The 22,737-nt window shown below is 44.0% G+C and overlaps 1 protein-coding gene across 4 annotated transcripts in view; it reads left to right on the top strand.

The window, feature by feature from the left end:
• Positions 1 to 22,737, top strand: part of JARID2 (jumonji and AT-rich interaction domain containing 2) — a 245,505-nt gene that overhangs the window by 136,011 nt on the left and 86,757 nt on the right. For 3 of the 4 annotated variants that reach the window (XM_081246163.1, XM_081246162.1, XM_081246161.1), the window contains exon 3: positions 13,062 to 13,203. The exons of the other annotated variant lie outside the window; for it this stretch is intronic. In XM_081246163.1, the coding sequence (XP_081102289.1) occupies positions 13,062 to 13,203 (142 nt within the window). The remainder of the gene's footprint in view (positions 1 to 13,061; positions 13,204 to 22,737) is intronic. 4 annotated transcript variants of the gene reach the window in all.

The following is a 22,737-nucleotide window of genomic DNA, read 5'->3' as shown; positions in this document are numbered from 1 at the left end:
TTTCTTTTTTTAAATTAAAAAAATCTGATGGAACATTTTTTCCGATAGCTTATTAATTTGAACTTCCTGGTTTAATTGTAGTGCCATTTCATTGGTGTTAGTGACTAAATCCATAGCAACCAAGTTTGTTTCACTAGTTAAAACACAGTCACCCAGCCCAGATCTCCCTTCTGTGTTCTTGTAATTATTGGTATTATTTTATAATTGAACATTGTGACCTTGAAGTCACATTGGCTCTAGGGCCAGTCACATGCATTATACAGTTGAGTGCTGTTGGTGCTTCAGGAATTACCAAGCCCTCTTGGAAAGGGTTCAAGCCAGACTCTGTATGTACTTAATTCTGCTTGGTATTATTGCCAGTGTCTTAACTTTTATTTAAATACATACAAGTTTAACAAGTCATATTTATTATTAGTATGATGGTTCTATATTTTTGGAAGTCAAATATTAGCACAGTGGATCATATTGGCTTGTTTTTAAAAATCATAATTTAGGTGATATGATCAATATACCATGTAATTCAGCCCAAATAACAGAGAAATATCTTTGAGCACATAGCTAATGCAGGGCACTCATTAAAATCCTCTATTTCCTCGACTTCCTAGACTCCACAGCCTTTTATGCCTTTCTCTCACACAGGGCAACCCCCGCTACCCTGTCCCTCCTTTTTAACTATTTTTGGTAAATTGCTGTTCATAGCACTTACCTCGCATGTTAAGGTGCCTCCTTCGTATGCAGTAGCTTGTATAGGTAGCAGGGAACTGGAGAGCTTTTGGAGGCTGATCTTGGGTGGTAAGAAGTACTCCAGGATTTGCTCTAGCTCTGACAGGCTTGTCTTTCCTTTACGAGGTGGATCCCAGCCCTCAACATGGGCTGACTTCCTTGATTGGATACATGAATAAAACAAGGTCTTAATTCTTCTGAGGAAGCAGGTTCTTTAATTAATCAACACAGGGTACTATTAGATATCTAAATTTGATTAAGGCTAGCAAAATGCTGAATGCAGCTGGTGGGCTGCTGGAGTTGGCCCAGCTCGGAGGTAATGACATGTTAGTGCACATAGGTGAGTCTTTGATTCTAAAGCTCTTAGCAGCAGACTAGGTCCTCAGATGTCCTGGTGTTGAGGTGATAATTAGGTGGATGATGGCCATGTACCTGGCTGGCTGCAGAGCATTTCTTTGGATAGGACATCCTTTCTGAAATTCTGTTCTGTTCTGAAGTAGCAATTGGAGTGACTTGTACTCTGGAGTCTTGAGTAATAAGAGGTCCTTATATTTAAACATTTGGAGATTCAGTGATACCTTGCTGGTGCACTAGCAAAAACTGACTCCTGAAACCAGTTTGCCACTAACTTATAAATTTGAGTATTTGTGTATCCAAGGATTTCTAGTAATTCCACTCCTAGGTATGTATCCCAGGGAAACTCTAGTGCATGCTTTCCAGGGGACAAGCAGAAGGATGTTTGCAGCATGGTTAATAATAGCAACAAATAGGCAAACCTTTAGACGAACAAGAGAACCAAAATAAATTGTGGAATATCCATACAATGGAGTATGATAAATAATAGTGAAAATGACTGGACAAAGTGTAAGCAAAATCATGGTTGGATCTTGGTAATAATCTAATGTTGAGTTGGGAAAAACAACTCTTCTAAGACTGAACACAGTGTGATAGTCTTTTTGTGAAGCTCATAGTCAAGCACAGTAAGATAATATACTATTTAGGCATATGCGTATTTGTGCTGTAACTTAAAAAATAATGAAATGGGGGGGGAGCCACAATAGATAATGTTTTAGTGATTGGGTTTTCAGATATTCTTTGTATTATTAAACATTAAATAAAATGGGGGTAGGTGGAGTCGCTAGTATCTGGGGAGTCTTGTCTTCAGTTAAGAATTGAGACTTGCTCTGCCCTTTGGATGTTGAAACTTAGCTGGGGGTGCTGTCAGTCATATTATCTTTGAACGAGAAACAGTCCTTGCGAAGTCTCCCTTTTCTGCCCTCCCCTCTTTTCAGAATTTAAATATTGAAAGTTGTGTTTCTGTTCTTAAACTGAATCTAGTTCTCAGCGTTGTTGTGTGTCTCCCGGAGGGTGCTGCTGCTTTTAGTCTGTCTGGCGCTGAAGATACGTTCCCTCTTTGGTAAACCGACGTTTTATCTAAACAGTCCAAAACCTACGGAAGTTCACAGGCAAGAGTTTTCCAGTTCCCCTTCCTGGTCCAGCAGCAGAGCACAGGCCAGAGTTGACGCTAAGCGTGTCTTTTAGGGAATACTGAGTGCATGGTCACATGCTGATGATGGTTTTGCAAGTAAGAGCAGCCTGGGGCCAACATCCTGTTATGCCTTATCTTTTTTGAATTTAAACACCTTGTTACTTTTTTAGTTGATGGGAAGAGGAAGCAGCAGTGAAGCCAGGGAGAATAGAGATATGGAAAGAGCACAGAGCCCTGATTGCCATGGCTATGTCGGATTGGTCAGAGGCCGAGATGTTAAGGATGACCAGTGTCCCATTCATGACCCTCAAGCTTCATTTCTGGCTGGTTGTTTATGTCTTACGGTTTGCAGTTCCTTACTAACCTTTTCTCAGGATTACCATACATCCAAATATCCATCTCATACCTCTTTCCAGTTCTCCCTTTTGGGTGCTTTTGATTAGTGAAGGCACTTAAAGACAAGTCCCAGGAGAAAAAAGAGGGAAAAGCCAAATAGTCATCCCTTAAATGTCCTTTAATTGACTGTGTGTGACTTATGCTGCAGTGGGACACATGCCAAACAGTTGTTCACCATAATAGGAATATATTGCACTGGAGAGAACTGAATGAGGGTCTGTTCTGGGCTCACACTGGCCATGCAATGATTGGAGAGGCTTTTCCAACCCTGTATCCTACAGCGATTTGTGCCATGACATTGTTCTAGTGTATTAGCTTACCTCTGTCCCCAGAGACCTCAGGGTTCATAGATGGCCTTCTGCTTGTTGAGAACTTATAAGGAACTAATACTGTGATCTTGGTTAAGAACCAGACCTGAATAAGCCTTCATTTACTCATCTGTAAAATGAAGGATTGTACTAGATTATCTCTTAAGGCCCTACCTATATTTTGGTTTTAAAGTGGTGGAAATCAAGTAGAGGTTAGGGAAGACCATCACCTGCCTCCTGATATTTTTGCTTGAAAGTGAGGCAGCTGGAGATGCCATGGTCATTTAGGAAGCAGGAACCAGCCATAGCAGACAGAGTAGTCACTGGCCCTGTGAAGCGGACAGGTCTGCTTTCAGGGTTTTTTGATTCTAAATAACTTCACCTGTGTGAAGCCCAGAAGGGGCTCATTCAGTAGTTAAATAACAACAACAGCAAGCTAAAAGTAAGAGTAGGGGGGCATTCTTTCCCCAGTTCCCTTGGATGAGTCTGTGAGTGAAGCTTTCAATACCATGTGGGTTCTCTGAGGGTGTTGCCACCATCTTTTTTCCCCTCTGGAGAGACATAAAGAGGAGAATGTGGGCTGGTGTTCAGAGCATGTGTTTTGGACATTATAATTGCCAGCTGAAGTTCGAAAGCTTCAGGAGAATTGACTTTAACAATCAAAAAGCTTATGACATATGAAAGGAGATGCGAGCTCCAGTTATCTGAGGCCAGGGAGCTGGCCAGCCCCGCTGGAATCTTGCCTTTTTCATCCCTCTCGGCAGCTGCCAGGCCACAGAGCCCGTTTTGTAAAAGATCCTCAAGAAGCAGTGAGGGAAAGGAGCTTCTGTTTTATTAGATTAGATGAATTTATGTGTCTGGGGGAGGGGTGTCCATGCGCTGGTGGTGGGGAGGGCGGCGGGGGCCCGTGCAGTCATCACCGAAGTGATGAAGCACCCTGGTAGCAGGAATGGGAGGCAGGGGGCGGGCGGGCTGGAGAAGGAGCATGTGGAAAGAGATTTCTGCAGAGTCTGTCTGGAGAGCTGCCCAGGTTTCCCAGCCAAAAAAACAAATAAAAATAAATAAAAGGCAAGTGCTGAATGACACAGATTATGATATTAAAAAGGGATGCCATTGAAAATGTGCCATGGACCCTGCTGCCGGGCTGGTGGGGGAGGGAGTGTGTGCACGAGGTGGGCAGTCTGGCACACTGGGCACACAGAAGTGTGGACAATTAAACTGCTCCGGTCCAAAGTGGCGCGCCGCCGGCCCACACCCCATGTCAGAAATTCTAAGATAAGGATTTGTCTGCATTGCAGGTTGAGGAAATTGCAGGATGAAAAGCAAGTCCATCTTTTCCTTTTTCTCATTCTAATTTATCAGGAAGGAAAAAAGCCCCAGACCCCTCCTCTTTGGTGTTAGATTCCCTCCCAGCCACATAAATAACCTCCTCTCCCTGACGCCTCCCCTCCCCCAGGCCCCTGCGCCGCTCGCCTGGCTGTCCTATTGCCGCGTGGAATCTGCACCGCCGGAATCTGCACTGCCGCCTGCTCATTACGTACAGGGGAGGATTGTTGACAAGTGCTCTGGAGCCTGCCTCGCTGCGCTCTCCCTCCCTCCCTCCTCCCTTCCTCTGTCCTTCTTCCTCTCTGTCTCTCTGCAATGATCCGGCTCTGAGGATGGCTGCTCCACGGGTCTGTCAGGTGCAGTTTTTGGTGGCTTATCTTGAGGAACCTGGGATAGAAGGTCTGTTCCTATAAATAAAATAAAAATCAAATAGCTGTAGATTTGTTTCAGGCTGCTGTGGCTTTTGTTGGAGAAATAGGCCTTTTGTGGGTTTCCCTATTGGGGTCCTGATTAAATCCATTATGGGTGGCAAGGTGCCATATATATATATATATATATATATATATATGAGAGTATGTACAAAGTGTTGCGATTTGCCTAATGTTAATATTCTTTCAGCTTTGGTATCCTCCCTAGGGGCAATGGTGGCTCCTGCAAAGGTACTGTGGAAATTTACAAGAGAGAATTAATGTCGCTCTTAAAGCATTGAGCTCTGTTGACCATTTTGGCCAAATCTTCAGTTTTAGTCAGGCGAGTTTAGACCTTTCTCTGGAGATTGAACACCATCCAGCTATGGCCGGTCCCTTTATTTTATTGCCAATTGATGTGATCATTTCCCAGCATTTAAAAATAGATGTTTCATTAAAGTTAACTAGTTCATCCTCACCAGAGCTTTGGTTTCCTTTATAAACAGCTTGCGTGTTTTTCATTTCCTGTCATACTTTGCTTCTCCACCTCGTCTTTCCTTGAAAGATGGAGGAAACTGAGGCACGTCAGCAGAGACCGAGTGGTTCTAGGTTAGACCTTCAAGCTTTGAACTTTGAGTGCTCTCATTCCTGCTCCCATATTTTGTGCATTGGTCCCTGTTTGTATTACTAAATAGAGACACAGGTGAGTTTTAGCAGCCATCAATTTTAGGTGCCTCAAATCTTTGCAGATTCTGTGGCCGCGTTCCTGGAGTTGTGCTTTCTGTACTGTTTCCTTAAGATTTCAGCCCGGGAACCGAAGGCTGTAGGCCTCTCTGAGCTTGCTGGCTGCCAGCAGGTTTTTTTTTTTTTTTTTCTTTTGGACTTTGAATAGCCCACTTAATCCTTTACTATATTCATCTGAGAAGTGGGTGTGTAGTTGACTTGTCTGTATGTGAGGGGGAGGCACTGAGTGCACTGGGAAACTTAGGAACAAAACAGTTTAGGACTTGCATGCGGCCCATTTTATGGGCTTAGGGAATAAAGGCAGCCGGAGAGGTTTTGGGGGGTGAGGATGTGGCTGTTTACTTCTCTGTGAATTATGATGTTAGGACACAAAGTGTTTGGAGTTGTGCCCATTTATCATTACCGGCTTGTGCACAAACTAATAACTTTATGGGATTTGTCGATTTGTGTTAAAGCCAGCTTTGTTTAACTTTGTAGAGACTTGCTAATACTGGACAACCGGTTTCTTTTGGTAACTTACTTTTGGTGGGGTAAATGTAATATGAAGCTTTGAAGATAACTCTCTCTCTCCCCCTCTCCCTCCTTCCATACACACACACTCACAGACCTATACTCACACACACACACACACACACACACACACTTTAATTATTTACAGGTAGAATCTCACTATCTGGGAACATGCACCGCATATGGAAAATGTCCCCTTGAGAAGCACAAATTCCATGATTTATAAAACCAGATTTTGGCCTGTCAACTTATATGAACAGAAGACTTTGGACATGTTGGTCTTGTTTGTCTATCTAAAAGAATTTCTCTAAAAATGCGCAGGGTTCCTGTCCACTGTGTCTGCCTCTTAAGTTCCCGGGCGCCGCAGTAAGTGGTCCATTGTTCTGCAGCTCATTTCCACACCAGCCTAAGCACAACATCGACTTTAATCACTTCTGTATGTGGAAAGCAGTTTTCGACCTCTGGGGGGTGGGGCTTGGAACTGGGCCACCTGTCCAGCAAATACTTTTACTTAGCTGATAGAGACTTGAGTTTCATGTTTTAGGGGATTCCAAGATTCGTGCTTTTGATGGACAGTCATAATTAGGTTGACTGGTTTGCCAGCATAAGGTATTGGGATGGGGCACGGACCTAGAGGAGGTATGACGTGGGATAGAAGGCTTAGGATAATTGGATTCAGGTAGAGCTTCTCATTGTAGAGCAATGTGGGTGGTTACATTTTAGTAATCATTACTGCTCAAGATACTGTATCTGTTCTGATCGTTATAAAAATCACGTCAAGGATAAAGAATGGGAGGATGTTGTGCTAAAATGCGCAGCACGTTTTGCTCACTGTTGTCATCAGCAGAGTTTCAGTAGCTTCTGGGCCCATCCAGAAATCTTTCCTAGAGATTATGGATCCTTCCCACGGAGGGATTTTGTATCCGGTGAGGTTCCGCCGTGGCTCTTTGGTTGTCGTTGTTGGAGCCTCTCCATGAGGAGTGTTTTCTTTTTCTCTCCTTGTGTAACTCCTGGTCAGGACGTGGGAGGAGAGGTCTTTTGTCTCTTGTTGGTGCTGACCCACTTGGGTTTTAGTAAGAGCAGCGATCTGGTTCCTCCCCCTGTGTGTACTTGTGACCTGTCTGCTGGCTTGTTCCTTTGTGCCTCGAGGTGAGGAAATGCTTCCTGGGCTAGGGTTCTGTTTGTCTCTTTTCCTGCTCGAGTCTCTTGAATTTAGTCATTTGCGTGATTCTGAAATAGGAGGAAAGGATGAGGTCAGACATTTTCCTTGCCTGCCCAGTGGCCCAACTTTTCCATGTTATTATCACTGCGTCAGAGTTTTTTCTAACATCTGTTCTCAAAAAATCGAGCGTGCAAAAGACGGTTTAGATTACCCAAGAAGGTTTTGTGGGGGAAAAGTCTGGTGGTGGTGAAGGGCTTCTAGGGGATTGTCTGTCTGTCTATCTACTGTCTACTTTCTGGGTATTAAACTAACAAAATCCTGTGTTGCCCTTGTGTCTTGGGGGCTCCTTTGAGGGTTTGTTGGGGCTATGTTTGGACCCCGTTTTCTTGGCTGGAATGAGAAATCTGCACAGCTGATCTGAGAGCAGACAAAGGGGAGCCCTAGTCTGTCAGGGGCCACATCCTCCCGAGGGAAAGGGATAGTTATTTTCCATAAGCTGAGGTATTAAACCACGCTCATTTGTGCTTCGTTGACCATGAGTGTGGCAGTGATATCATGCCTCACGACTGTGATTTGTTCTCAGCCACCTCAGCGTCCTGAGATGGAAATGGGTGTCAGTGGACCAGCCTGGGCTTAGCTTTGCCGACCCTTCTGCACTGCTCACCCCCTTCCCTGGACCCTGCGATCGATCCAGAAGCTCAGCTGCTGACCTGAGTGTGTACAGTTGGGTTTAAACTGCATATTCATGTTGACCCTGTGAAGCTGGCCCGAGCCAGAATTTCCCTGGCATCCACATGCAAAAAGCAAACAATCCAATTTTTCTTCCAAAATTTGAGTGAAAATAGGCTTTATTGTCTACTAGTAGTGGCAGCAAACTTGACATTCTGAGTATCTCAGAGAGGGTCCTACCTCAACCAAGGGGCTGCTTTTATAATTTTTCCTCTCAACTCAAAGTGCAGCAGCCGGCCACCCCCATCCTCCAACACACACACACGCACACGCACACACACACACACACACACGCTGCTGCAGCAAATGAAAGCTCTCTTTGGATGCTTGACTGTTTAATATGTAATGTGATACCTTGTCTCGCAGTGACAGGGTGACAGACGGGCATTGGCTCTATAATACAGAATTACCTTTTGTGCATCTCTTCTACAACAAAGCCAAATACACTGACTCTCCCTAATATGCTAATACGTTTGGTGTGCTCCAGATGTTTTGGAAGCTCGGGAACAGCTTCAAAGGTCTCCTTGTTTTCCTTTCTCTTTAACCCTTCTTTTGTGAAATAAGGGCATTAGATTTTCCTTCAGTTTTGTATTCCATCACGTACGTGTAGCTGATGGGAGGACTGGCGAAACTTCTTTGTGTCTAAAACAGAAAATTGTAAGCACTGCCCATTCTAGTCCCCCCTTTTCAGATGTTAGGAAAGAATTTCCTTCTCTGTGCACATTTCTGTTCTGAAATCTGTAGCTCTCATCGTCACTTAGCTGAAGGAATCTTTGGCCTCATTTGTGTTTTAAATTTCCCAGCCCCCCTTATGTTAAGGCCAGGGGGAGTTGTTCATGCGCATCTCCAGCCCCCAGAACAGGACTGCTCCTTCCTCTTGCCTGCTGCCGCTGTTCCAGGCTTAGGAAGAAACAGTTCGGGCGTGTTGCCTTGAAAGCCTCTTAGTTGCTTGCTCATTTGGGAGATGAGGGTCCAGAGCTCCTGAATTTTGTTTCCTTGGGGTTCTCAGCTCGTGAGCATGGGCACTGCCCTTGTGGTGGCCTGTGGCACGCCGCCCCGTCAGCTGACGGTGACTCGCCGAGGGCTGCCTTTACCGCAGTGATTTGGAATTTTCAGCTCATATTTATTGCTCTTGTGAAAGACAATAGATGTGGTTTAATTTAAGTTCAACCTACTGAATATTAATAGAGGAGAACGAATGCTCGTGTGGGGAGGCGGTCTTTGGGCCATTGCGTCTCCTCTGTGTAACCTCCTCCCCCCGACAAAGGTTTGTGCTGATGGTGGGGTTGGGCGAGGGTGGGAAGATAAAGCCAGTTGGTGTGTTTGGAGGAGAGGATGCCGTTTGATTATTTCTCATTGACTAAAAATAATGTAAGAGATCGGTGGCAGGGCTTTGTTCCATAGCGGAAAGGAAAGGCAGTACTCATTGGCTTGTCTGATGGTCTGATAACGGCTCTTCTGCCCCGTGGTGTCGTGTTCCATCTTGCTGACCTGGCTTTTCTGGACTGGGCAGGTGGTACGAGTTGGATGAAAACGTTCAAAATGAAATAAGGGAGCCAGTCCACTGGAGATGTGAATAAGGGGGTGGGCGGTGTGCAGAAAAGAAAAAAACCCAGGTTTATCCAACCATGGAGACTGTCTAACTAAAAATAAATGTACATTTTCTCTGTGCTGATGTCAGGACGGGGGTACTCAAATTGAAACAGTCAGTTATACGCAGAACAAGTCCCCCCCCCACCCCACCCCAACACCGTAAAGGCTGGAAACAGCTGAGGTCTCCTAGTTCACAGAGCAGGCAAGCAGTCCCTTTGTGTCGGCCCCTTTTTCCTGATCTGGAAAGTGAATGACAACCCATCTGTCTGGTAGTTCAGGTAACAGACATTGTTAATCCTTGGAATGGAGGCATCTTTGGTGTTCTTTGAAGATATTAGTCTGATGAGGGCTTGGGACTGTGGACTCAGCGCTTTGATTCATTTTAATGGAGCTCAGTCATGCCTTAGTGTTTCAGAGCATTCTCATCCTTTTGCCTGACATTGAGCTCACATACAGTCAATTAAAATTCCCCCTTTTCGTGTAAAACTTGATAATCCAGTTTCCCTGAATTTGTGCCTGGGCAGAAATTGATTTTTTTTTTTTTGGAGAAAAGAAACATTATATCCTTGTTCTAGACTGATGCCTCTTAGATATGAACACTTTTTTTCCATCATGCGTTACTTTTTAACTGTATTTGTCATTAGCAGGCTCTGATAGCTTTGTGATAAGTTTTGTAAGCAGCCTTCTTTCCTTTCACAAAATTAATGATCCAAGGTGGAAGAAAGCCCCAGCAGAACTTCGGTTTTGGGCGCCTTACTGTGAGTGAACTTTGGATTTAGGTGCCTTACCGTGAGTTGTATTATGATAGATTGTACAAACATAATTGGTTTCCTGAGATCTAGTGCACACCTGCCCAGACCTTATAGTGTCTCAGGGCAACTAGATCTCTTACTGGCTTGAATCTTGCTTCCCCCTGCAATAGCGGATCTCAAGATGTGGCCCCTAGACCAGCCAAAGCAGAACCAGCATCATCTGGACATTTGTTAGAAGAGACACACTGGGGTTATGCCCAGGGCGTAAGTTTGAGGGTCACTACTCCTTACAGTCTACAGAGGTTCTTTTTGTCAGGAGGACAAGGGCACAGCTGTCATTGGATAGCTGAACTTTTCTCTGCTAACTCATTCCTGCACTTGCTCACTCATTCACTCAGGAGATGCTTGAGATCTTGGTGTGTACGTACCAGAGGGGACAGCAAGTGCTTCTTCCTCAGGCTCACCGAGCAGCGCCTGCTGGCCCCTCTGTTTCCTCCGTGTTCCAAACACAGCTCCAGACAACCACCTCTTCTTCCTCCTCCACTGTCACCAGCACCACCACTGTTTTTGCTTTTTGTTTTTTAGGTGTATTGTACATACCAGCTTTGCTCTCCTTGTTTTGCTGTTGCAGGTTTGCTTGCTGGCTCCAGTGATTCATATTCACTGCCCTCCCCTATTGCTTGCCCTGCAAGTGCAAGGTTTCTTCTTTGTACATACCGCTAACTGATACACACAGGAGTATCTCCTCTCACTACTAAAATGTAGGCTTCGTTGGATTATGCCTGTATCCCCAGTGCCTTGGCATATGGTGGGTGTTAAAAAATGCAGTTATATTTCCTTCCTCCTTTCTTGCTTTCTTCTTCTTTAAGTCCTTACATACTTTTGAAAAATTTGAATTCAACCAAGAGTACGCTTTTATTTTAGAGATAATCCCCCCCTTAAAAAATTAATTTTATATATGGTTCCATAACCAGAATTTTTATTTTGAATTTACCATCCTTTTCAAGTGTGGTAATTCATCCATTAGCACTTCTTTTTTTTACACGTGACTTATATTATGTCCCTGGGCTAGTTTCCTAATCTGCATTTATAAGTATGGTCTCTATCTTCCTACTATTTGGGTGGGCTGCTGCGTGGTCATCCCCCCCCCCCCCACCCATGACAGTACTGCAGTGCTCTCTAATTTAGTGCTGGTCTATAGAGATGTTATTTCAACCACATATGTAGTGTTAGTTTTCTAGAGCTGCATTAAAAATTTTTAAAGAAGCAGGTAAGACTAATTTAAATGTATTTGATGTAACCTAATAATACACCCAGAATATTTCAAGAATTAATATCAAATTATTAGAGAAATGTTAGTTATAGTGAGTTTTAAATAAGGTTAAATAAAAATAATAGTTCATCTTCTTACTCACATAGCCATATTTCAAGTGCTCAGTAGCTCCCTGTGACTAGCAGTTACTGTAATGGATAGCACTGCTCTCATCTTTGAAATGTTGGCCACACTTCAACCCTTAGACTCATAGATTTCCCTGCAATTATGTCTCCTGTTTGCCTCACAGTGCAAACTCCCCACATTTTCTGTTTCTCTGGGAAGTTGCCTAGTGTTTTCATTTCCATATTGTAGTCATGACTCCCAAAGCCACAAGTCTAAGTGACAGCCATGGGATTTTATTTACTGCATTGTATTAGATTTCCAACGTTATGTTATTACTCATACCCTGAAATGATGTAAAAATAGATAACTGGGGAAATGCATGCGTAAACAGGCTAAGTCCCAGGGTTTTGTTGCAGTATACTGTGTTCTTCCAGAAAATCTTACCCAATATGTAGAATATTGTGTTCTATTATAGTGTTTACTGCAACTAATAGGAACCGCTCTTTAAGTGCTTCAACCAAAAAGGGATTTAATACAGGGACGTAAGTGCTTACAAACTTGCTGGAAGGGTTGGGAGAACAAAAATCAAGGGGCCACCCTGCCCTTTTGGCTTCACTTAAAAGCCAAACACCGTGGCTGTGAGAATGCAGACACTTGCTAGCATTTCTGCTGATGCCCAGAGGCTGGTGACTAGACAGTGGAAGTGGGGGCCGGTGGCTGTGGACACGTGTGTGGGTACAAGCCCCCCATTGGTAGAACCTAAATCGTATCCAGGACCCTAGATATAAGGACATCTGAATGCTATAAGACGAGGCTTTTATTCAACTGTGACCCGTTGGCTGGTGGCTCAGCAGCTTCCATGTCACTTGGCATATAGCCCTTTTCCCAGTCTGGGTGACTAGTGGCTCATCCTGGGGCCACCAGACTCCCTCTTCCGCCTGGGGCCATGTATGGAGTCGTGGAGAATCCTTATCCTCTGAGACAATCAGATTCCAATACAGTGACTCTGTTACAGTGGATTGCTATGAAGAGCAAGTTGTACAGTCAGACCTCTAGTTAAGAACTGATATATGGCCACAAGGTAATGATGGATGCTTTTTCTTGGGTGGCAGGTGCTGGTTCCTGAAGGCAATTCCAAAAAGGATTTCAGTGTTTCTAGAGTAAATATGTAGCCCTGGAAGGGTAACTAGTTTGAATCGGTACTACGTGAAGTTGGTTTCTTCCTTTCCACCCCCCAGCCCTGAAAGATGTTGATGCACTTCAGAAAGAACGCTGTAGTGTATTATTACAACTACACATTTCTGCTTGACTTTCCTACCATTGGAGTTATTTCTTTGGTAGGCATTTCACTCTCGTGTAAGGTCTAAAGTAGGATGAGGTGGGACTTTTCCCCCTCCATTCACAAGGGATATGTACCTTCTGATTCTCTTCTATCCAGGAGATTCTTGTCTGCCCTCATCAGCCACTGTGTAGGGTTAACTGTGGTAAAGTGCTGCTTCCTGATGTCATGTATTTAAGTGTTTGTCCCCTTTTTTCACCTGTAGGGCTCCTTGGTAATGGCCAGTCTAAGGGATTAGGACCAGCATCAGAACAGTCAGAGAATGAGAAGGACGATGCATCCCAAGTGTCCTCAACTAGCAACGATGTTAGTTCTTCAGATTTTGAAGAAGGGCCGTCGAGGAAAAGGTTAGTACCCAAGGCTGAACATACTGGTGCCTTAAACCAGGGACTTCAAACTAGGTGCCAGTCTTGTCCGCGTGGGAACAAACTTGGGCCCACTCACCCGATCTCCTGATTTTTTTCATAGAGGAGCCAGAATTCTGGATTTTTGTATCAAATATCCTGGTTTCTAAATATTGTCCACTAATTATTATTAGAGATGAATAAAGCAAAAAAAATGCTGTGGACCAAAGAAAACACTTTCCTGCCATAAAAATTGGCCAGAGAGTTGCCAACTTGTAATTCCTGTCTTTGCTGTTCATTGTAATTGATTTTCATCAGTTGTATTCTTGAGTATATTAGATGGTATTTCGCCATTTCTAAAGAGATGTTTCTAAAAATTTGAAGAATTAAATGTGGTGTTTCTGAAACATTTTTCCCCTTGTCAGGAAAGCAAAATGCACTTGGTGTTAACCAAGTTAGTAGGTGTGAAATCGGTCCTTAAAATTAATTTACCAGCAGGTTTTTAATTTTTTAAAATGACTTTCCTAAATAAGCTTCAGATAGCTTGATCAGGAAGTTGGCTATGGTAGTTTGATACGAGTTGTGGCGTCCTGGTCAGACAGTGACATTATATAATAACGCTTTTAATTGGGTGTTTTAAAAACCCTTTGTTAGTAATCAGCCTTATTTCACGCCTCGTGTTGTCTGTGCGGAACGCCACCCCCGCCTTAGAATTTACATTTCATTTCATTCCTTTTCTGCTCTCATATTCAGTGTTTTCCTAGATGACAAGATTAATTACGTTTTCTTAGAATCTGTTTTTTGGAGAGGTTTGGGAAAGGGGAAAAAAAATAACTCCTGGTCTGGACTTCGTTGTTTGCCCTTTCTATATACAGCATCATAGATACTTTTCAGAAACCACCTAGATGTGTATATCTAATGAAGAACTGAATATGGTGGCAAACTAAGAGGAAGGGAGAAGAGTGACCATGTGTGGATCCTTAAAATCCTTAACAGAACAGTACGTTAGATCTGAAATTTGAGGTGCATAGCTCCAAGCCTTGAGTTTCCTCTGTCACGCAGTCTCTTCGTTTAGAATACCCATGGTATAGAGTCTGTATTAACTTCCATCCTCTTTTTCCCTTGATCCTCAGCACTGTGTCTTAGAAGGTGTCGTTGGATTTGTTAGTACAATTAGCACGCGTATGTAGGAAGTATCTCTGCCAGTGTACTGGACTTTGTATGTTACTCTATTTATAACCATTTGGCTGAGTGTCTCAGTGTAAGCCTTTCATGTTGCAGATGCTCTGTGACAAACATCCACTCTGCCCCAACTTGAAAAGTGCAGCGTCACAAGAAGGGGGCGAAAGGGTGTGTAAGAAAAACCACATTAGTAAACATACTGGAATGTGTAAGAATACTCTCCATGTTTCCAGACATGGGTGGGGGGTCATGCATCATCTTTCATCTGTTTTTGAGGAACAAAAGTCTGGGATTGTGGTTGGAAATGACAGTACCCATCCTTCAGCTACATGGCCGTCCATCACCCTCACCTCTGGGGAGGTCGGTCAGCATGGGGGTATGATGACAAAGGCCATTAGGCTTCATTCTCTTGGGGTGGGTGTGGGGAGCCCTTTGTCCCTGGCTCCTAGTGCCTTTCTCAGATGGCAGTGCTGCCGGCTTCCTCTTTGCACGGGACTGTGGTCCTGTGTGGCAGCTGTGTGCAAATCAGTCAATTAACTTCAATTCTCCAGGGCAGTGAAAAAGAGAAACTTTGTTTAGGGGAACTTAAGGAAAACTTAAGGCATTGCTAATCTGCTTTAATTATTAGTGTGCCAAGTACCTTGTTTTACTGAATTACGGATTCATGACAGCATTTTGGGGAGTTACGACCACAGTCTACTATCAGGGATATATAGTGTAGATTAAGGTTTTGACAGGTTAGGCTAGATTTAGGGCTGGTCTGGGGTGGCCTGCGTTGCAGAAAGGGGCTACACTACCCATCCGTAGTTTACGGATGGGTAGTGTAGTTAGGGCATAAATGTCTTGAAGTGTTGCAGGGTACATAGCAAATAGAAAATAATAACTTTTAATAATTTTTGGCTTATTTTGATTCCTTGTTGGTATTTAGCATAAACGTTTAGTATAAATTCTGTGGTATGAGCCCTGCCTTGTAAGGGTATGAACTGGAATCTGAATTCCTGGAGCTTTGTCAGTGACCGTCAGACTTCAGTGCTCAACCTTCCTTCACATTACATGTAACGTACCTTTTCTAAGAAGCTGACGAGTGCGCTGTCTCTGCTGATTCCAAGCCAAGCCCAGAGTAGCTACCTAAAGTGGTGATGTTGAAATGTCGCTGAAGCTACACTGAACTGATTGTTGACTAGATCTTACTCTTTATCTAGCGTCTAAAATTCCCATAAATATGCACGAGAAGAGCATGTTTTATGATGCACCACTTGCATTCTCTTTTGGCATTTAGACTTCCTATGTGAGAACACTGAGTCCTAAAATTCCAGTCATGATTTATGTATTTGTTTTGGAAAATGCTCCCTCTCTCTCTCCCTCTCCCTCTTTCTCTCCCTCCCTCCCTCCCTCTCTCTCTCTCTTCCTCTCTCTTTAGAATGATACGAATTGCTAGCTATTTTGTACAGTTAATTGCTCTTTCTAGGTGCATGTTTTTAGGATCACCAGTTAATATGCCTTTGTCTTGGTGGGGGAGGGAAAGAAAGAGGGAATTTATGTGTTTGACTTCCTTAAGAAAAATTGAAATCTGATGTGTAGACTACGCCAACCTCAGTTTAGACCTTGCCCTGAATTTCCAGCCTGCAAGTTGAAGCAATTCCATCTTCTGAGTGATGCTTGTAACACATTTCTTAAGTCTTTAGTCAAAACATCCCATGTGTTTACGCTGTGTTATTTTTCTACCGGAAACCCCCTAAGCTATGTTTGGTCCTATGTACTTGCTGCCATTGGTTTTACTTAAGTTGGGGATCTTTTTGGCACATAGGAAGCAGTAGAATCCAGAGTTCCATAGGATTTATTTTTCTTGATTGAGGCAAAAATAAAAGGTATCTCTTTACCTCGTCATTAAAAGGTCATCATCTAAAGTCACTCTTTGTAAAAGGAGAAGCCAACCTCTCTAGAAGCTCTTCTTTGCCTGTTTGATGGACAGGGCAGCCCAGCCATTGAAGATCTGAAGGAGTCAGTGCTGGTGGGAGTTCCTAGGTGTTGGTTTTCTTTTTCTTTTGATCCCTGTGGTAGGTGAGTTTAATAAATAATTTTAAAAATCATACATTAATTAGTTCTTACTGTTTAGAATGGAAACATTGTAGAGATTTTCAGCCTTTCATCATGCCATGCCTAGCTCCTTACCCTCACCCCCTTATATCGCTCATCCCATGATACTCGGTTATTGTAAAATTTGTTTCCTGCAAGAAGTATCTGAGGATTTTTAGAAACCAGAATGGACCAATTTTGTCAGTCATGTGTGGATAGACTGTGAGAAACTTGGGAATGATGGTTATGGTCAGGATAGGGGTTATGTGTTTGGCTGGTGGAAAGAAGGTGTACAAAGAAGTTGGTGAAATGGTATACTTTCAGGTGTAAGTGCATGGGAGATCCAAAATGCATGGTCCCTCAGGGGTCACTGGACTTGGCCACTCAGATATCTAGCAGAATTAAGTGTTGTATGTACTTATTTTATCTTTGGATGGGTGGTAGTTCTCAGGGACGTGTCATGGGGACCTTGTGGTTAAGAGTATGGGCTGGAGCCAGACCATGTGGCCTCTTCTGGCTCAGCTGTCTGTTACGTGTTCTTGGGCAGGTTCTGTAACATCACTGGGCCTCGGTTTTCTCATCTGTCAAATGTCAGTGACAGTAGTGATCACCTCATGGGGGGTTTTGTGTCCCAGGCAAATTGATTCATGAGGAGCTCCCAGGTATATAATGAGGACTCCGTGTAAGATATTACTGTGAGCTGTCATTGGCGTGTATGACACATGAATTGCTACATGGGGACATGCACATTCATTGAAGACTTCTCAAATGTGATTTTGATTTATGCAAATTGTGATTTCTGTCTTTTCTCCATGGCGCCGCCCTTACCGCCATCCACGGGCAGATGGAAAAGCGTGGGCCTATGTCCCTCTTTTTTTGAAGTTACTGAGTCACGGGAAGGACCCTAATGGTGTGGAGTGTGAATTCTTCCACAAAGCTTGTTGTGACCGGGTATTTGCTTGCATGGAGCAAGAGCAAGTGTGAGTGGGGTGAGGTTGTAGTTTGTGAAGATGCTATCTGGGCTATTTACACGTAACTCACACCTAAGCCCTTGGGGGGTGGCCCCTATTTCACTAGTACTTAATAGTAAGATCTCTGACACACTTTTAAAAACAAACTCCACGAGTGTCTACTGAACTAGTAAAAAAAAAAAAAAATAGTGTGGACTGTGCCTCTCTAGGGATGTAAATGTTTTCTTTTTGTTAAACAAAGAGCTGCTGTATTTTAGTTATTTAAGCCTTTGGGAGTGTAATACTTGATGGAGTTCAGACAGTCAGCCCTGCTCTAGGAGGTTGGATTTTGAATGTGGAGTGTTAGGGGTGAGGACTTGGTGTGGTTCAGGTTTTGGGTATGAATACATGTTGAGATGGTGAGAATTCTCCCAGGCTTTTAATAGGCATCCCTTTTACAGCTGAATTGTCAAATATTACTGTTTTCCTTATTATTTCTGTTCCAAGGTGCTATGTTGGCATGCAGTAGTTTGCTACCTCCAAGTTTGGAAAGATAGGCCCAAATGCATAGGATTCTTACTGGGCAGCACGCAGTGTTAGAAATCGGAGTTATTCAACGTGACCATCCTTAGGAATTAGAATTTTAAAAGCCTAAATAGTTTTTACATATCTCTGTAACAAAATGCATTGGTAGGATAGATAGTTTAATGTTAAATGCACTATTGATTTCAGAGCTATCTTGACTGAAACATACTCTCTACCTACAGGAAGTAAAAAAGGTGCAAATCTGAGGAACTGAATATTATGTGGTACCTTTAATAACCACAGAAAATAACTGTGGAGTTACATAAATGTAAAAAATGTAGGGCTTCCCTGGTGGCGCAGTGGTTGGGAGTCTGCCTGCTAATGCAGGGGACACGGGTTCGAGCCCTGGTCTGGGAGGATCCCACATGCCGCGGAGCAACTAGGCCCGTGAGCCACAACTACTGAGCCTGCGCGTCTGGAGCCTGTGCTCCGCAACAAGAGATGCCGCGATAGTGAGAGGCCCGCGCACCGCAGTGAAGAGTGGTCCCCGCTCGCCACAACTGGAGAAAGCCCTCGCACAGAAACGAAGACCCAAGGCAGCCAAAAAAAAAAAAAAGTAAACCTAGCTGTGTCTAGCCCATCTGCTCTTCTAATTTACCCACACAGCTGTCACTTCTGGTGCTCTTCATTCCTTCCTTTAGATCTATGTGGCTTTCTGGTATCATTTTCCTTTTGATTTTGCTGTAGGACTTTAACATTTCCAATTTCTGCTGGTGTTGGATGACTCTCTTAGGTTTTTTATATCTGATAAGGTCTTTATTTCACCCTGATTAAAAAGAATCTTCTTATTAGGGTTGTAGAATCACATGCAGTTGTGAGAAATTCACATTCAGTTTTGGAAGATATTTTTGCTGGGTATAGAATTGTAGGTTACCAGTTCCTCCTTCTCCACTCCCCTGTGGAGTTTGTTAAAGGTACTGCTCCACCATCTCCTGACTTGCAGTGTATCTGGCAAGACATCTGCTTCTAAAGTTTTAAAAAATCTATCATACAATATGCTTTCGTATAGGTTTCCTAGATTCTTGTGTTTGGGCTTCATAGAGCTTCTCAATTTTGTAGATTTCATCAATTTGGGAAAGATTAGAACCATTATTTCTGCAGGTATATTTTGCATGTGATCTCCCCCCCACCCACCACGCCCTGTAGGGATTTCAGGTGCATGTATATCAAGGTGTTCCAAGTTGTTCCACAGTTTATGAATACTCTGTTCATTTTATGCCAGTCTTTTTTTCTCTGTGTTTCATTGTGGATAGTTTCTACCTAATATCTGCAGACATATAATTTTCACCTCAGACATTGTTGCCTTTAGTCTCTAGACATCTCTAGATTTTGGTCTTTTTATAATCTTTAGTGTCTCTCCTAATATAGCTTAGTCTTTGTTCTACCTTCTCGAACACATGGAATGGAATCATAATAGATGTTATTAGTGTCTTTGTCTACTAACCTATCATGTGTGTCACTTACGGGTCATTTTGGATTGATTCATGTCCCTCCACTCAACGCAGGTCATATCTTCCTCCTATTTTGCTTGCCTGGTAATTTCTTATTGGATGCTAGGCATCGTAAGTTTTCTTTTGTTGGGTTCTGGGTATGTTTGTCTTTCTCTGCCTATTCTCAAGCATTGCTCTAGGGTATGATCAGGTTACTAGAGAACATTGAACCTTTTAAGCTTTGTTAGGTAGGGCCAGAGAGCAGTGTTTGGTGTAAGGGTAGGTTTTCCCAACTACTCAGGTAGAACCCATATGAGTACTTTACTCAGTGCCCTGTGAGTTATGTGTACCATTTTGGCAAAGCATGATTCCCAATCCTGTGTGGGGTTTGGGGAGTGTTCCCTGTAATTCTTTCTTGTGGTACTTTTCCTTGGGTACTTCCTTCACACAGGTGTACTCAGCGAGTACTTGAGGAGGGTCCTCAGCAGATTCCAGAGTTTTCTGTGTGGCTCTTGCCTCTCTCGTACTCTGCTCTATACATTCTGTTCCTCCCCAAACTCTCAATTCCTTCTCCTCAACTCAGGGCTTCCTCTGGATTTCTCTCAAGGCAGTAATCTGGGCAATCATTTGTTTCCCAGGGACCACAGTGCTTTGTTGTGTGATGTCCATTGTCTTGTGTGGAGTTTTAGTTTTTTCAGGCAGGAGGGGAATCCTGTCCCTGTTACTCTGTCTTAGCCAGAAGCAGAAGTCCTATCTGTTCTTTGAATGTTGACTGAGAGAAAGAGAATGAGATAGAAAACACAACACAGGAAATGTAACTACTATGTTTGCACTTTATCTTAGTCACGGTCATAACCTCACGTTTAATTAGTCATCAAAAAAGAAAAAGTGAATTGCATAAGTAGGCCCCAATGCAATGAAATAGAAAATTTCAAAATAAAGAAGCAGCTGACTTATAAATAGAAAATCTCCCTCCACAAGAGAGCATGTTGCTAGTAGAAACCCATCCTTCATACTCTTTGAAGCTCCAGAACCTCTGTCTCTAAAAGAAGAACTGTCCCTTAGTGAATATAACATATCGTGCTAATAAATCTTACTTCAATCCTTATGAAATACCTGGAAGGTTTTATTACCCTGTTGTATAGCTGAGTCAACAAATGTTCAAAATACTTCACCAGTGGCATGTTTCGTGTAAATAGCAAAGTTACGATTTGAACCCAGCTCTTCATATCTCTAATGCCTGGAACTTTTCCACCGTGTCACCTTCCATCAGGAGTATCGGATGTAGGTTTTATTTTTTCAGGTACCTTCAGGACAAATTCCAGAAGGGTGCTTCTTTGGGCCAGCAGTGCCCAGCTTGGCGAGCTGAACTGTGGCTGGTTCACAGTGCCTCTCGCCCCCTCAGCTGAGCACCTCCGTGCACTGGACACCTCTTGTGGCCCCTCAGATTATATAGCCTAGTAAATGGTCTCTTCTCTGCTGGTGCTTGTATTCCTTCTTTAATGCGATAAGTGAAATTTTTTTGTTCATTGTAAACCAAGCAGTAGATAGAAGACGGGTGAATCTTTAGTTTCTTCTGAGTAAAACACACTTGACTTTTGAAATCATTTCTGGAGCCTTCCAGTATTAGAGGTCAGAGGTCATGCTTTCCTGCACAGGTCATCCTGGATGGGAGAACTCTGAGGACCTAACTGACTCTTTTATTTCAAGTGACCGTTCCAGATAGATCATGATGACTTAGTGATTATAGTGGGTTGTTCCTATATCCCTCTGGGAAAATACGCTTTTCTTTCACTTCACTTTTCACTCTGGTTAGCTCACCTCAGGTTCCTGCTCATGGGTGGGTCTCTTTCACCTTCCCTGCTGTTCAAGTTTGGGAGGGGAGTTTGCATCTCTCAGCTCTACACACCTTAACCCTGATCTTAAGTGTTTTCCCAGATTAAGTGGCCACCAAGGGGAAATCTGAGAGTCACGTGACTCCAGATGGCTAGCAGAGAGCTGTGAGAGCCTTTCTGATTGTGCCAGGGCTTCTCAGTGTCATCACCCACGGTCATGGTTAGATGCAGATTCTTCTCCTGCAGCAGCATCCCCTGGGCTCTGTTCAGACCTCTCAGATCCCGCTCATGAGTTCTTTCCCCTCGGTAACTAACCCAAGACACTGGCGGAGTCTGTTCAAGAGAACCCTCCCGTGTCCCGTCCCTCATGGTGACATGGAGCCTGGCCATGGTGTCTGCGGAACCATGGAAGCTGCTCTAATCAACATAACGTCTGACTGGTTTTGCACATGACATTTTTTATGGGCGGTTTATGGGATTCCCCGTTTCCTCTTCCTGTCTTGGAATTTTGACTATGTGGCAGATTGTTACCTGTGTGGCGTGACTTGGGGGTTTCAAGACAATGTTTTGCATTGCTTTGGTTTCCAAGAAGCAGACCCTTTTTCTCATTTAACAAAGCATCTTGTGGAGTCCATCTGTGTGGTCCTTCTCACACGTTAGGCCCTCTTGACTGTGCACGTGAAAGTGCACAAGCAACGCCCTTTATGGACTAAAGGTGCAGCCCAGTCACGGATCAGAGGATCAGAGGATCAGAGGATCAGAGGAAGGAAAGCCCAGGTCTAGGTGGTGCTTTGGGAGGTGGGGTGCAGGAGGCAGAGGGTGGAGCTTGGAAGAATCTGGAACTGGGTGGGGATTGAGGTTGCTGCGTGATTGCCCAGACTTGGCTGGTGATTTGGGGTTCCCTGTATGGAATGTGTGTAGATTTGTTTGGCCTAAATGGCAGGATGGACTGCAGGTTCCCTTCCCTTGGGAATGTTTTCAGTCTCCCCTCTACCCTGTGCTTCTAACTTTAGCGGAGGTGCACTGTTACCGCCCAGACCAGCGTAAGTAGGACTGAGGGGTGCTCTGTGTGCTTGACTTCACCCTGGGCTGCGCCCCTGCGTGTTATCCTCGGTTGGCTACGTGGGACGCAGGAGCTGTTGGAAGGGCGTCGCCTCGCATCCCCAGTCCCGCCGACTCTCACTGGCCTGCTCTTCCTTAGGGCCGCGGTCGCGAGGCCTGGGGAGGTCGGCTGTGGAGGGTGGTGTTCAGGGCTTCCTGGCAGCTGTGCCTGCACTGCGTGGTGCTCCTGTCCTTTTCCAGGTCCCCTGTCCTTGCATGGAGTCTCCTTCCCTGCTTTCTCAAGGCACTCCCCTCCTTGGAGAGCCTTCCTGCTGCTTCTCTCTCCTTCCCCCTTCTTCTTCTCGACCCTGTGGACATGGCACGTGGCTTTAGCCTCCTGAGACCCCCTGCCTGACTTCAGTGCCTCTGGCCCGGCAC

Source organism: Mesoplodon bidens (assembly GCF_964165515.1).
Source record: "Mesoplodon bidens genome assembly, chromosome: 10".
NCBI classification, from domain to species: domain Eukaryota; kingdom Metazoa; phylum Chordata; class Mammalia; order Artiodactyla; family Ziphiidae; genus Mesoplodon; species Mesoplodon bidens.
The sequence above is the reverse complement of the archived record's forward strand: the minus strand, read 5'-3'. Positions and strand labels throughout refer to the sequence as shown.